Source organism: Cnephaeus nilssonii, assembly GCF_951640355.1.
Source record: "Cnephaeus nilssonii genome assembly, chromosome: 16".
NCBI classification, from domain to species: Eukaryota; Metazoa; Chordata; class Mammalia; order Chiroptera; family Vespertilionidae; genus Cnephaeus; species Cnephaeus nilssonii.
The window spans coordinates 51,910,042-51,925,938 of record NC_137087.1 but is presented as its reverse complement, the minus strand read 5'-3'; the positions used below and the strand labels follow the sequence as shown (position 1 = coordinate 51,925,938).

Here is a 15,897-nt window from a genome sequence, read left to right as displayed (position 1 = left end):
AGTCGTCACAACTTAGGGCTTCACTCAAAACCCAAAAGATCCAGAAATAGACCAACGTATGGAAACTTATACTGTACTTTGGGAAATGTGGCATTTCAAGTCGATGAGAAAATGAGAGTTTTTCAATAGAAGAAAAGACTAGAAAAAATATTTCTAAAACAACAAAAATGAATATTATTACTATCTGAAGGACTCTTAGAAAGCAATGTGAAAGAGAACCAAATTATCTTGTGCCTATTTTTCTGTAAGGAAGTGATAGAATGATGTATGGAAGAAATACAGGTGCCAATAAGTGATAGAAAAGGATGCTCAGTGTTAATAAGGGTTTTCATGTATCTGATGGGCTAGGATTTAAATGATTGGCAAAGGCTTTCACTGTCAAAAATGTGGGAAAATAAGGCCTCATGTATTATTTGCAGAAAGGAATAAAAACACACACACAAAAACACGACCTTACTAAAGGGAAGTTTGATAATCCCTACTTGCCAGGATTAGTCCCCAAATTGATAATTGCATTCAATACTGATGAATAAACAGGTATCCCTATCACTTCATTGATTATAACAGCAAAAAGGAAAGGTAAGTAACTCTTGTCCATCAATAGGAGACTAGTTACTTAGGTATATTAACCAAACTATTCCAAAACCATTAAATAATGTAGATCTTTTTTTGACAAGGAACAATATCAATAGGGCACTGTTTAACAAGTATGTTAGAACCCTGATGCCCTTTATGTAGGTTTCCATATGCATAAGAGGTGACTAGACGGATATTTTCTCCTGATTTTGAGATTTTTGGGGGTGACGGTCTCTTTGGTACTTTTCAGTTGTGTTTTCAATTGTATTTAAACAGCCCTATTTGTTGCAAAAGTGAAATAAGCTATCTTCAAAGGTGCTTGGCTTACCGGACATCCCATTGCCGCTCGGAGGAACTCCAAGACGGGAGAGGAGATGGGGGCAGCGCCAGTGACCATGATGCGCACCTTCCCGCCCAGGCTGTCCTGTTCAGTAGAAACAAAAACACCCGCTGAAGCCTCTTCCCCTGGCTTCATTTTCCTCCATTGTCCAACCCACCCACCCACTATTGTTAGGAGAATTAAACTTGGTAATTTACAAAGCACTTAGAATAGGGCCTGGCACTGTGGGAAGGCACTTAGAGTGTTAACTATTATTGTCACCACTATCCACTATAGCTAGGACCAGATCTGCATTTTTAAGATTTCCTCCTATAATTTGTAATTTTGGTCCCTTCAAATGACTTATCATCTCAACAGACCACCTTAAAAGTATATATGAGAAAGTGCTAGAACCTAAATACTAATCATTTTCTGAACTTGGACCAATTCCCTTTAGTGACAAACAAGGTTGTCCAGGAGAGATCTCACATGGTGAGTGAATACAGAAAGTAAGCAAGGATCTCCAGTTAAAGAGATGCTTGTCCATCAACCTACCTGGATCTTTCCAAAGATGAGCTTGTCCCACAAACTGTCACGTCTGATGATACCCCTTTTCACCTCACCGAATTTACTGGAAATAGCCATTTTCAACATGAACTTCTTCAAGGGCGTCTTGGCTGAATTTTGAACCTGCAGGGTGATAACTCCTTTTAGTTGGAAACCTAGGAGAGACACTCACCAAAGCTCATCAGTGAGCAAGAGATGTTGCCATCTAGCTTTATAAGGAAGCAGCTCTCATAATAATGAAGAGCCCAAAGAATTATGTCCACATATAAGGAAGCAGCTCTCATAATAATGAAGAGCCCAAAGAATTATGTCCACATCTAATTCAGAGCTCCAGTTCCTCCGGATACCTTGGCAAACAACTTTGGCAACTGACATAATTATGTCTTCAAAAGATGGTCAGCACCAATCTACAAAGTCACTTGGGACTACTAGATAATAACCAGCTCGCTGGGCAGCACCCTGAGGGTTTTTGCTTTAGTGTGTCAAATAAGGTCCCAGGAATCTGATTGTTTAAACAAGCACCACCTTTCACCCTTCCGCCCACCGTGCCACCCCCCCCCCCTGTCCCATACACTAAACTTAGAGAAATGCCACTTTCTCTATAACTGAAGTTTCCTTAGCCACAGCACACAAAGCCCAACAGACTTTTCTACTTAGATATTTCTTACCTGTGGACTTACTGCGGACAATGTTTTCCAGGTTCACGTGCTTTCCCTAGTCTCCCTGACTCTGGCTTCATCATGACTCTATAATCCATCAACCACACTCCTGCCCAAGGAGAGCTTCTCCAGTTCAACCCAAAGTAAGTGCCCATATTTACAATACTACATCCTGGACTCCGTGTTCTGGCTTTTGAGACAATATCCTACTGGAAGTCAGGTTCAAGGAAATCAAAGTTCTTTTTCAGTTCAAAATTCAAAGATGACTCTCATCCACCTTCTGTATTTACACTCCCATGTCTGGGCCTCCAGCCAAACAGAGCTGCTTATCCCCACCCCTAATACTAACTGTGCTCTAGGCTCTGGGTATCTACTCATGCTTGTACCATTATTTTGTCAACATTTCACCAGCTTTCTCCAAGACCTACACTCAAATGCCGCCTGAATCATGTTATTCCTGACACCTCTCTCAGCCTTAAAAAAAAATCTTTTCTCAACTTTTATAAGACTCCCCCTAACAAATCATGGACAAAGAGCTGGAATTTAGACTCACACTAATAAAGTCTTGCATTTTTTAAATGGAAATGTAGATACATTTATTTATTTATTTTTATTGTTTAAAGCATTACATATAGTATTACATATGTCTTCTTTTTCCCCCATTGACCTACCCCTGGCCACTCCCATTCCCTGGCACATGCCCTTACCCCCCCTAGTAAAGTCTTGCATTTTAAAAATACGTCCTGGAAGAGAACTGTGTGTTAATACCACATTGTAAAATAACTCTCTCTCAAAAATTATTTTAAAAAAGCCCAACCAACAAATGAACAAAAATTCTAACAACCAAATCTAACAATCCCATAGCATGATGAGGAGCTGTTAGAATTGTTAGCAAGTCTGATAGAAATGAGGGCTCTCAATGTCTAGGGATCATCTGTGTACTAGCATGCTGCCTGTCCTATAACCAGAGCCCCACGATAACACCTGGTGAGATTCACAAGCATGAAGGGGAGTGCTAGGATCTGAGGGGTGGGGCCAAACATGTGGAGAATGGTTTTGTGTTATTTCCTTAAGGCTCTCATGTCTATGGAAGTATGAGGTCAAGAACCTGGGTGCTGTTATTATATTGCCTGGGTTCAAATTCCAATTCTAAGAGCTCTTTGGAGAAAGCAACTAAACCAAGACTTGAGTAGGAATCATACAAGATGAGCTTGAGACATCTTATGCCAGGAATCAACAAAGCTATTAAAAACCACTCGTGTCCTGTCAAAGGACATATGAGCAACATGATGGGGCTCCCAACTTCTAAAATGGGACTCCTGACTTCCAAAATAGGAAAATTTGAACACTGGGAAGAATGAGTGAAATAGATTAAACATACAAATATGCAAATCACCAGTTCTTAATATTATAAAGAAAATAATCTCATTGGCCAGATTTAAAGATCACTGGGGCACCAATTCAGCGTTCTGAAGATTGGTAAATAAAAGAGTAAATATTTGTTGTGCCCTTATTGGAGCATCGTAGCTAATGAGAAAGAGAACTGATTGAATTAGAAAAATCACCATTTTGCAATCCCTAATGAAAAATAGAGCATTGATAAATGAGAGCTAAAATAATTATGTGACAGCTCTAGCCGGTTTGGCTGAGTGGATAGAGTGTTGGCCTGTGGACTCAAGGGTCCCAGGTTCAGTTCCGGTCAAGGGCACATGACCGGGTTGCGGGCTCAATTCCCAGAAGGGGGTGTGCAGGAGGCAGCTGATCAATGATTCTTTCTCATCACTGATGTTTCTATCTCTCTCTCTCCCGCTCTCCATTCCTCTCTGAAATCAATAAAAATATATTTTAAAAAATAAAAATAAAATAAAACAATTATGTGACAATTTGATTCTGGCCCAACCCATAATTAGCAGTGACTCTGAGCAAGTTATTAAACCCTTGAAGCTCAGTCTCTTCACCTTTAAGTTAGGGATATTATTGGTAAGCATAGGCCTCATGTGCTTTTGTGAGGATAAAATGCAGGTAGGTAGGTGCTATGAAATCAGAGTCTCTTTCTCCAGATCAGGTCTAAGTGGTCTCACCCAGAGGAAAGGGTGTGTTTTTTTTTTCACAATTGCATTTATAAATGTGGCTGTAAGTAGATGTTTGTAGGGAATGGGAGGCGATGGTGCAAGTGGACAAATTCTTACCAACGTAGAGTCCCTAAGAGCCTCAGTCAGGCCTGAGCCAGACAATTCATTCACCCCATGGTCAGCCCGGCAGAAGCAAGGCCAGTACCTTATCATAGATCCTGTTGAGGAGCCGAGGCACCACAGGAAACAATGTGGGCTTTAGCGTCTTCATGTCATCTGGCAGCAACCGAATGTCTCCCTGGAAGAACCCAACTCTGGCTCCACAGGAGTACACAACAATCTGAAACCAAGACCGAAGAAAAGGGCTCAGAGCCAAAGGACCCCTTCAGGTGGGGCCCATCTTCAAGAGGCTGTCACAAGAGATTGGCCACTTGTGATGCCTCTTAGTCTATGGCACTAAGAAAAAACACTGCCAATTAAACGAGAACATAATTGTGAGACTGTCCTATAATTGTGAGACTGTCCCGATTTCAGAAATGTTGAAAAAAAAGATGCTTATTAGCCCTTGCTGGTTTGGCTCAGCAGAAAGAACATCAGCCTGGGGGCTGAAGGGTCCTGAGTTTGATTGTGGTCAAGGGCACGTACCTAGGTCACAGGCTTGATCCCCAGCCCTGGTTGGGGCATGTGCGAAGGCAACCAATTGATGGATATGTCTCTCTCACATCAATGTTTCTCTCTCTCTCCCCCTTCCACTCTCTCTAAAAACCAATGGAAAAATATCCTCAGGTGAGGATTGAAAAAAAAAAAAGATGCTTATTAGAATCGATATTTTATGAATCAGATATCAGCACTTTAGTCCAAGGAACTGGATATCTCCTTCATCATCTCATGCATCAACAGTATTTAAGAAATATTTAAGAATAGGGCTCACAGCCAAAGGACCACTGCACAGGGGATCAGAGAGAGGATTTCCCATTCCTACCACCACCTGTGCTTTTGAAAGACCAGCATTGATTGCAGTCCTCAAATCGGCTTCAGCCTGAACAGCCCAGAGTCCACTCATAGAGGGCAGCCCTCCTCCAGGGCACACCACCCTGAACGACCCTGTCTTGGATATCTCACCTGGATCAAATGCTTCTTCCCTGCCCTGCTGTGAGGAACTTCCTTTTCTCTAATCCTTGATATTTTAAAAACTTGGAACCAAAATAAAATTAAAAAGAAAAAAAACATCTCTTATCCCAGGTCAGAATGAAGGGTCGACGGTAAGCTCCTGGCTCTGACCTCGCTTGACTCGCAGGCACCGTGTGAAGGCGGAAGCAAGCTGAGCCCCAGTGGACACACACAGACTTAGCGGAGGAAGGCACCACAGGGAGGTAGGGGAATGCCAGGATTTAGACTTAGCTGGGCCCACTCCCTGTCAGTGCCCTTTACCTTAAAGAAAGCACTGTAAATGCTGGGTACCTGCCTTTGGAATAAAGGTGGGACTAAGCAAGTCAGGACTCCCTTCCCACATATCTGCTAGGGCCGTGGGGTACTCACCTGTACAACCCTCTCAAACATGTGAGCCAAGGGGAGGTAGGATATGCTCACATCCTCGGGGGTGGGTGCAAAGGTTTCCTACAGATTGGGAAGAGAGAGGAGACAAAATCAGATTAATGCCAACCTTCTTTCCCAAAGAGATTTAAGAACTACCCTCTTAACTATAGTTAATAATACTCTATTGTATATTCGAAAGTTGCTGAGAGAGTTGATCTTAGAAATTCTCGTCACAAGAAAAAAGATTTTGTAACTATGTGTGGTGTGGATGTTAACTAGACTTACTATAAGGATCATTTTGCAATACACATAAATAGTGAATCATTATGTTGTACACCTGAAACTGTTATAATGTTAGGCGTCAGTTACATCTCATTTAAAATTTAAAAAAAAATTTTTTAAACTATTTCCTTCCATGAGTGCCCCATATAGGCATGCAGGGGGTGCCCTGCAGAACTGGTAGAGGAGCCCTGGACTGCGCTGGGGTAGAGATCTGCAGGGATCCTCAAAGACCACTGCTTGAAAATGCACAGCCCTCCACGCAAAGATACACACGTGTTTGTCCACACTCAGGCCCTTAACCTGTGTGTTTTTTTTTTTCTTCTCTGCCTCCTCTAGCTTCAAGATTAAAATCTTATGACAGAGTCACATTCTAATGAGGACCTCTTTTTCAAGCGACCACTAACCTCCACACATTTGAGGAAAGCTGAAGCATTTGAAACAACATTTTGATGGGTTAGCATGGCTCCTTTGGGGTCACCTGTAGGAAGAAAGAGGTGGAGAGAAAGATCCTTTATGTAGCCAATAGGTAACCTTTGGCTTTGAAATAAGAACTGACATTCAATTGGTTCTATTCCAAAGAGGCGAGAGCTTCTCCTGTCTGACTGATGGCTTAGGGGATGTCGGACTGAGTGTTTGTACAAGAGGTATACCACTCTGTTTGTGAATGGTTAATGCTCCCAGAGATTCTACTGCTGACAGCCTTCTACCCTCACACAGGGCACAGCCATAGCTCAGATAGCAACACAGTTGAAAAGAAAAATCCAAGTAACCTCCCTGTCCCTTGTGCTGTTTTTATGTTGAAGACTTCAGATCTAACAATGTTACCTAGCTATCACTTTATAAACTGGGCAGATGGAATGGATATAACGGTAGGTCCTCATGGGCCACATGAAAAGCTAGTAAGAGTTCTAATAGGTAGGAAGCTGCCAGGAGGAGGTGGGGTGCACAGTGATCTGTGTAGAACTATCTCTGGGTTATCTTGATTGAATGGCCATTCTAGTGGTGTCAAATTGAGAGTGTAGTGGGTTGGGGAAGAAGGTCGACTTTATGATGCCATCTTTAAGACCCCTGAAATTCATAGCATGTAAACTCCTCCCAGTTACATATGCTTACAGTTTTCTATTTGGGTATCTGTACTCAAAAGCCTTAGGTGGTGAGCCCTACCAGTGGTCAGTGATTCAAGCCATGTTTTTGGCTGACCTGAAGTGTTGGCACAGCTTCATGGGCACTGACCTGTGGTCCCACTGGTAAAGCAGACGATGCCCAGGTCTTCTGGTTCAGGAGGCTGGAGGAGAAAGCACAAGGGCTTAGTCTACCGTGAGCTTTGGGAGTTGAATATGCAAGATTCAAATTTAGGCAGAAGAAACTTACCACGGGTTTTCTGAAATTCTCTTTGCCTATATTCTACAAGAAAGAAAGACATAAGTTGAGTTGTATAGACACATGACAAATACAGCCCTCTCCCTTTTCCATGAGAATACATCTATGGGAATATAACCAAAATTTCATCTTGGGTCAGGCTCAGAAGCCCTATGGAAAAGCATAAGGTCTAGATTAAAAACCTTAAGAAGGAAGACCCTAAATGTCTAAACTTCCCACCATACACATAGGTTTAATCATCTAGGACCATTGCTAAATCTTTTTGAATAATATGTTTAGTTTACATTTCCAGGCTTACTACATACCAGTCACTTTCCTGAGCAGTTTATATAATTACTAGAGGCCTGGTGCACAAAATTCGTGCACTCGGGAGGTGGGGGTCCCTCAGCCCAACCTCACCCTCTCCAGTCTGGGAGCCCTAGGGAGCGGGCCTAAGCCATCAGTCAGATATCCTTAGTGCTGCCACGAAGGCGGGGGAGGCTCCCGCCAGTGCCACTGCTCTTGCCAGCCATGAGCCCAGCTCAGGACTTCTGGCTGAGCAGCACTCCCACTGTGGGAGCACACTGATTACCAGGGGGCAGCTCCTGCATTGAGCATCTGCCCCCTGGTGGTCAATGCACATCAGAGCGACCGGTCATTCTGCCGTTTGGTCGATTTGCATATTAGCCTTTTATTATATAGGATTAACTCAGTTAACTCTTTAACACCTCTGTGAGATGGAGACTGCTTTATCCTCATTTTACAGAAGGGGAAAGGGAGATACAGAATAGCTTGCCCCACCTAGTTCCAGGACCATATCCTTAACTACCACCAACCATTGCACTTATAAATCCTCTACTTAGAACTCTGTGCAGGCTGGCCACAGACCTTTCTCCTCCCCTGGCATGGTTTCTGAGTTGTCCTGAGGCAATTGTTCTCAAAGCTTCACAGCATAAGTCTAATTTACTCCTGTCCTGCCACCCCTGGGGAACGACAGCCTGCGCACTTGTTGAGATGTCGGGCCAAGTAGATGACACCAGGTGCCCATGGCGTCAGGCCAGCCTTGGAGTTGTGAGTTGTGTTTCAGACCATTACCTCAGCATCCCAGAAGGTTAAGAGCTCAACTCCGATCTTCTCCCCTCTTTGCTTCAGGTCATCCTCGAAGGGATTCATGAGGATGATCAGTTTCAGGCCTGGAGTGAGGCCCTTCTCCACGTTTTCTAACAGGACTGATGCCTTTTGGGGTGTATCACAGATCACCATGGCAATATCAGCTGAAAGCAGAAACAGAGCCAAAGGTCATCTTCCTGCTCTGCTCTGTACCTGATGCCTTGTGAGGAGAAAGGGGTTTTTGAGAATTTCAAAGCCAGTGGGTCCCCTAAAGGATATTGATTATGTCTGCAAATCTGATGGTAATGCGTAAAACCTAAAACATTCCATTGATAACAAAGGAGCACAATTGAAGCAGAAGCAGAGTTCCCATGTGTGCTGCCAACTGAGTTTAGTCTCCAAAGAAGCCATAAAATTCCTTCTGCTTAAGAACACAGACGACTCTCGAATCGCTTAAGTGTGGTCCTGTCAATGTGTTTTATTTGGGGGAGGAAGAATGAGGATAGAAGGGAAAGGAAAGGGCAGATGGTGGTCAGACAAGCATTTTATGATTTTAAATGTTAGCCTTTGCTTTGATACATGTTTACACAAATAGCAACCTTCTGATTGTGTCTAAAGTTCAAGTGGATCGCCTCCTTAACCCTTTGCACTCGCTTGCTTTTTTCTCGATTCCTTTATTCTACTCGGGATTTAATTTTTTATATACCCCAGATTTTACAAAGCGTGGCAGTAGAATAAAAAACTGGAGTTTCTTTTCATACAAACTTATTTATTTGGATTTTTTTTATATTTCAAATTATTGATACATTCAATACAATTTGACAAACGAGCTGCTACCGATGCTAACCATGTCGAGTCACACTCGACATCCGAGTGCAAAAGGTTAATCTACTATTTCTGTGACAGAAAGTAACATCTTGGATGTGTGGAAGGGCTGTTACTGTCCATTGAACTTGTACTTGTTTGAGAATGGTAGTTTTTTCCTACAGACTTAGTACAAACATTGGTTAACTGTACTGACTTACACTGACAAGAATAGGAACTTAGACCGGAAGTTTCACAGTGATTAGTCATCCACTCTGGCCTTGTCTCCAGTGAGGCCAAAGTAAATAGCCCAGTCCTCTAAACTACATTGTCATACTATGTCACCTTAAAACATTTCATTGACTCCTCTATCTGTGCACATCCCTGCCTCATGGGCTTTTTGTAACTTCCCTGTAAATTCTATGTAGGTACTACAAGACAGCAAAGACGTGAGCATTTTTCTGGCCACAGCATTCCAAGTCTGCTAACAAAAGCAGATCTTGAGGAATTACTCAGCTTTAAGGAAGAATCAGTTGTAATGGAATAGCCAAGTCTTACCCTTGTTGATAATGTATATGACGGCTTCTGCTCCCAAGGTATCATACAGGGGCACGGCTACCATGGAGTACGTGTAACATGCTAACTCAGAGATGATCCACTGCATGGAGAAAAGGTCAAGTAAGGACAAGAGAGCATTTTGAAGAGGAAAAGTATTAACTTAGTCATTTAGCCAACAAATGATTTTGTGGTTACTTCGCGTTTTTAACAAATCACTATGGGGCCTTAGGGACTACTACCATAGCTAATGCCTCAAAGTACAGTTAAATAAAGGAGATAAGAGGCACAGAGCTAACTATAATACAAAGGTGGACCAGGATACAAAGGTAGAGTGTGATGAGTTCCATCCATAGGAGCTATGGAAAGCATGAGGGAGCTGCAAGGAGGCAGAGGTCGTTTTCAGGGGTGGGGTAAAGGCTATCTGGGGCTGCTTTGGGGAAAGTGATGAAAACTGGGCAGGGATTTGAAGGACTGGTACGTTTTGGTTGTAGAAGGGGAAGCAGAGAATGCATGCAGGAAGTGAACAGAGGTGGGATAGCATGATGTCAATGTATACACACCAGGAAGCATGAAGAGGGACAGAAAATGAGTCTAGATGCCATGGGCTGAATTGCAGCCCTAACTCCCAATGCCACTCATATTATACCAAGTAAACCAAGGAGGTGATCGAGGTTAAATGAGTTCTAACCCAACATAGCTAGTGTCTTCTAGGAGGAAGAGATATCAGGGATGACAGAAAAGGTCATGTGAGGACACAATGAGAAGGCAGCCAACTGCAAGCCAAAAAGAGAGGCCCCAGGAGAAACCAAACTGGCTGACACCTTCATCTTGGACTTCCAGCCTCCAGAAGTGTGAGAAAATATAGTTCTGTTGTTTAAACCATCAGTTGCTGGTATTTTGTTATGGCAGCCCTAGCAGGCTAATTCACTAGGTTTAGTTCCTCATTGAGGCTGGGGGTAGCAAATTAATTCCAATCACCGTAATGTCTAAAATCGGCTTTCAATGGCCAGTCTCCATAGCAATGGATGCCTTGGTTTACTTGGTACAACATGCAAGTTCCAATTCTGATATGAATACGTCCTTTTCTAGAACAGCCTCAAACTCTTATTGGCCAGTACCTTTCAGCCGCCTCATTTTCATCATGCAACAAACAGGCTGCCTTAAAATGACTCTTAATGGGCTGAGAAATAAGAGAAGTCCAGTCACCTAGCTTAGAGCACTACATATTCAACCAGGAATTAAGGAGTCCCAGAGCTGTAATTCTCTCAAGGGGAAGAGTATTGAAAGAACATGAGATCTTTAAATAGTTTTGGTAAGTCATCAACAAGTGTCAGAGAGCTGGATTAGGGGTGGGCTTAGCCCTGACTCATTTTCTTGAGTTAACTTCAACGTGGTTACCTCTGGCCTGTTCTGAGCAAAGATGCCAACAAACTGGTCTTGTGATGGCTTATATCCTTTATACAAGAGACAGGATCCCAAGTACTCTGCTCGATCAGACACCTACAAAAGAGAGAAAAAGAAGAGGGGAGGGGAGGAAAGCAGTCAAAACCCAGAGGAGACCGTTAGCGTGGCATATCATATTAGCAAAAGAATCTATCCCAAACATGGGCCTCACTTACCTGCTTGTAGGACAGCCATCTGTAGGGCTGGTTTGGTTTTCTGTATCCCAAGCAAGGCCCATTGTCTAAAAACATAACATTAAAAGATTAGCTTCATTGGCAAATCCTTTGGACCAGAGAAGGTTAAAGGGAATTAGGAAGAGACAAACCACATATTGTAAATCTAGTTAGAATGTGAACTTCTCTTTTGTGCCAAGGAAATTCAAAGGCAGTAAGTAATCAGTTCTCAAAAGTAAACTACATTTGAAACATGTAGGAAATTCTACAGAACAGGATGGCTCAGTGTTGGAATATGTGATCCCCATGGTAACAGGCATTCAGAGAAAGCCATGAATACGGACTAGCTCACATAACGTGAACCAGTAAAAGTTCACAAGTAAACACAGCCTGAAATAGATAATCTTGAACTGATCTTCCCTATAATAAAAAAAGTATGCTCATAAAAATATAGAAAAAAACAAAATATGAGCTGTTAATAATGTCACATAAACACCATTATTAACAGTAATATTATTTTCATAGTTCCTTTGCATATTCTATAAAGTTATGATATGTGTGTGTGTGTGTGTGTGTGTGTGTGTGTGTGTGTGTCCTGCTTCTTTTCCCTGTTTGATATAAACATTTCCATGTCATTACTTATAATCTGTAGAGATTTTAGTGGCCTTATTCTGGCCAACTGACGAAGCGTTCCACTGTAGTTTATGTCTCTCATTGTGGCTATTAAGATTGTTTCTAAGTTTGACACCTTAAATAAGCCAATGGAAAATATTTTCAAATTAATCATTTCAAATTCAGCGCATTTTCTTAGAACAGAGTTCCTAAAATGAAATGACTGAGTTGGGAGCTGAGGGAGGTTGGAATGGCTCAGGCTTTTTATACTTTGCACCACAGTGCTTCATACACCCCATTGTGACAATTTGCTTTTTTCCCCACCAGCAACATTTCAAGTCATAGACACTAAACAGTACCTTTTTAAACATGTCTTGTGGTTTGATAGGTTTAAAAAGTTATTACTTTAGTCTACATTTCTTTAACAGCGAGTCAAGTGGGACCTTTCCCTTGTTTGTTGAACTTTGTTTACTGTCATCTGTTCATGTACTTTGCCTGTTTACAGGAGAGTGTCTCCTGAAATGCGGAGGCTCAGTCACAGGAGCCTCGGAAGTTGATATGAGGCTAAGGAACAAGCCTAACTGGCTGAAAGGCCGAAACGAGACCAAGTTATAAATAGAAAAGTACAAGGGAGGGGAATCGGACACAGTGGCTCTAGTCAAATTGCTGGGAGAGATTCAGGTCTTGACAAAAGGAAGCATTCAGAGAGAGGGTTACTAGGAATCCAGAGGTAAATACGTAAATTTCCAGACTAAGTGACAGAGGAAAAAGGAAAGAAAGCAGGAAAGAGCTGCTCTGATTAGAAAGATATAAAAATAAGTGAAGAGACTGTCCACAGGAAGTGTTAGTACTTTTTCTTCCTGCTGAAACAGCTGCAGAAAAGCTCAAGAAGTCAAGTCCCAGACTGTAATTTTCCATGAAGCCCCGGCAAGTCCTGTGCTGTTAGGTGCTCACCCCGGAGTGTGTGCCTCAGTGGTCTACCAATGAGATTGCACAGACATGAATTACTAGGGATAGCTACCATTTACGGAACGCTTACTCCATGCTAGGCACATTTGCTCACTTGGTCTTCGCAACTATTGTTATCCCCAGGGTCCTGAGAGTCAGAAAGGCCCGGGACAGCTTCTTCAAGCTCACTCAGTAGGTGGCAGAGCTGATGAGTGTGGAAAAAAACCACCCTGCATCGCCTTGTTACTTCCCTATAGGTGAAAATTCTAGCAGAGGCCCAGGGCTGAGGAACAAGTCAAATAATTGGCCCAAAGGGACACCAACTGAGGTCTCATTAAACTCTATGTCCTAATCAGCTTCAGTCTAATTAACCCAAGTCCTAATCAGGCAATAGCCTAGCCTGTGATTAACTTACCCAACTCAGATCTAACTTCTGTTTTAAGGCGTGGCTATCTAGGAAGAGTCCACTCATTAACAACTGGGCAAAATCACTGGCCTGAACTGGGTAGAGTTGAAACGCGGGCATGCAAACCCCTCCCCGCAGCCAAGCATTGTTAAAATTCAGATTCTTAGGCCTCACTATCTGGAATTCTGATTCAGTTTAACAAGGTGGAGCCAGAGTAGTTCATTTTAAACATTACTCACAGGTAATTCTCAACAACGGCCATTTACTCTGGGTAGAGGTGAAAAGTATATGTTAGGGTTGATGTATTCAACCCCAGTAGGGATCAGAAGTGTCATTTTTCTGTGAAAATAGCCAGGCCAGGTCACTCCTGTCTGCTGACAGGAGGTGCCATTTTAACTTTATCTGTTTGGTTTTAATTTGGTATTGAAAAAAATATCTAAATGAAGTATCTTATGCAACATTTTCTTAATTCTGTCACCTTCAGAATGTTCCTGAACCTCTGAGGCTCTGGTTTTTCATTTTAAAAAGTGAGGAAGGTAGTAGCTAATCCCTGAAGTTTAGGGAAGATTAGTAGATATTATATGAGCAGTGCCTATTGCATAATTAGCACTTGACAGGAGCTGACTATTAAACATCATAGTCATAGCTAAAGGCAGAAGAGAAGGGAGGGATAAGAAGTCACGTAGACAAACCTATGCTTGGACAGAATGTCACCCCAAAGAAAAAAGATATAGGCAGGGCTATAAGCCAAATAGATTGTGAAAGGAAACCAGTGCACCTAGCATTGTGTGCAATGATAAAAGGTGTAAGTGCTGAGGCTTCATACATCCCAAGTGAACCTACCAAAGCCCATGTGGCGCTGTTTCTAAGAAAGTTCAAAAGATCATTGCCGCCTGTGATACCACGAGTAGCAGCCTGTGGCAGTAGTGTGGTATTGGGGTCAGGACAAGGTCAGAAGTCAGGAGGCCTAAATGCTAATTCTGGCTCAGATCCTGCATCTGGAGAATTGCATTTATGAAAAGCACATTCCTAAACAAATATGTACTAATGTACTAGTGAGTTCATAAAAATACTTGCATACACATTATTGTTGACTGTTTAACCACAACTTGCAGGGAAGTTCTTGTGTTGTGAGGGACAGATTCAGAGAGGCAAAGTGGGTTGCACAAGGTCACACAGCTAGAAATGGAAGGACTGGATTTCCGACCCAAGGCTGTCCTGCATTGCTTCCTGATACTGTGATTTTCTGATTCCTGCATCCACTCTAACTCTGCTAATGTACCCTGCATTTCATATGTAGGGATTCTACCCAGACCGCAACTAGGTTTTTAGAAGTGAGACAGGGAAGCAGTTATAGAACAAGACCCAAATCTGAGTCTTCTCACAGGCAAGGTGAGACTGCCAGGCTTACCAGACACAGCAAGTCCTCTTTTAAAAACTTCATACATCGTCTTGGCATCTGAGAAGTAGTAGCTTAGCAGTTCATTGCTCTTCTGGCGAGCATTCTTCCGTGCTCCTCCCTATGACATAAGGCCAAATTTAGGGCAAGCCAGAGTCTCTCACCACTTTTCCAAACCATTATGAATTAAATAGAAGAGAATGTAAGTGCTGACCACTGAGGTTACAGGGATTACCCCTCCCCCCATCCTATTCAATCAATCAATCAATCCTTTAAATCTCAAAATTGAAGTCTCCACATCATAGAAACCTAGAGACTATCATAGTTATTTTTTGGGCTATCTCCCACCATCCTTCTAGGAACACACACACACACACACACACACACACACAACACACACGAGAAATGATAATATAGGGTTTTTTGTTGGGTTTTTGTTTTCTTTTACCTTATATCTCCACAGGAAAACATAGCCCTATTGAGTGTCTGTTACATCCTACAGATAACTTCTATTTTAGGTCACAGCATTAAGAGTTCCTGGTTTTGATCCTACAACCTCTCTTTGAAATTATCTATATAATATTTTAAGCTTTATCCTTTAAAAATTCATACCAAGTTTAAGCATCTATGAAATGCATACTGTGTTCTAGACACTATAGATGCGCCGTAAGTTAAGACAAAATTGCTGACCATGAGCACCTCATAAGTGAAAGTTTTTGGAGTGGGGGGGTAAGAAGGGAAAAACAAACAAATATAATACTGTGATGTACATGCTGAAGTAAAATATATGTTTGGGGAAATTAATGAAGCAACCGATTCTGTATTAAGTAAAAAGGCTACATAGAAGAAGTGATATTTCAATGGAAACTTTAAAGATAAGCAAGCATTGAACAAGAAGATGTAGATTGATAGAGGGGAGAGAGGAATGATTCAGAGTGAAGGAACAGCCTGAACAAAGACACAGGGGCAAGAAAACACACGGCAGAGCCTGGTGGGCAGCCAGAGAACAGGGTATTTGAGAAAGAGGGAGTGGCTAGGGATATGTTTAGAAATGTCAGCTGGAACTCCAGGGCT

General features: G+C 42.2%; 1 protein-coding gene across 3 annotated transcripts in view; it reads right to left on the bottom strand.

Annotated features, from left to right (window-relative positions):
* Positions 1 to 15,897, bottom strand: part of ACSL5 (acyl-CoA synthetase long chain family member 5) — a 48,020-nt gene that overhangs the window by 5,926 nt on the left and 26,197 nt on the right. For all 3 annotated transcript variants that reach the window (XM_079793781.1, XM_079793782.1, XM_079793780.1), the window contains 12 exons: positions 14,836 to 14,944; positions 11,462 to 11,526; positions 11,241 to 11,342; positions 9,843 to 9,942; positions 8,466 to 8,644; positions 7,383 to 7,415; positions 7,245 to 7,296; positions 6,416 to 6,489; positions 5,733 to 5,810; positions 4,399 to 4,533; positions 1,451 to 1,585; positions 905 to 1,000 (listed from right to left, as the gene is read on the bottom strand). In XM_079793781.1, the coding sequence (XP_079649907.1) occupies positions 905 to 1,000; positions 1,451 to 1,585; positions 4,399 to 4,533; positions 5,733 to 5,810; positions 6,416 to 6,489; positions 7,245 to 7,296; positions 7,383 to 7,415; positions 8,466 to 8,644; positions 9,843 to 9,942; positions 11,241 to 11,342; positions 11,462 to 11,526; positions 14,836 to 14,944 (1,158 nt within the window). The remainder of the gene's footprint in view (positions 1 to 904; positions 1,001 to 1,450; positions 1,586 to 4,398; positions 4,534 to 5,732; positions 5,811 to 6,415; positions 6,490 to 7,244; positions 7,297 to 7,382; positions 7,416 to 8,465; positions 8,645 to 9,842; positions 9,943 to 11,240; positions 11,343 to 11,461; positions 11,527 to 14,835; positions 14,945 to 15,897) is intronic.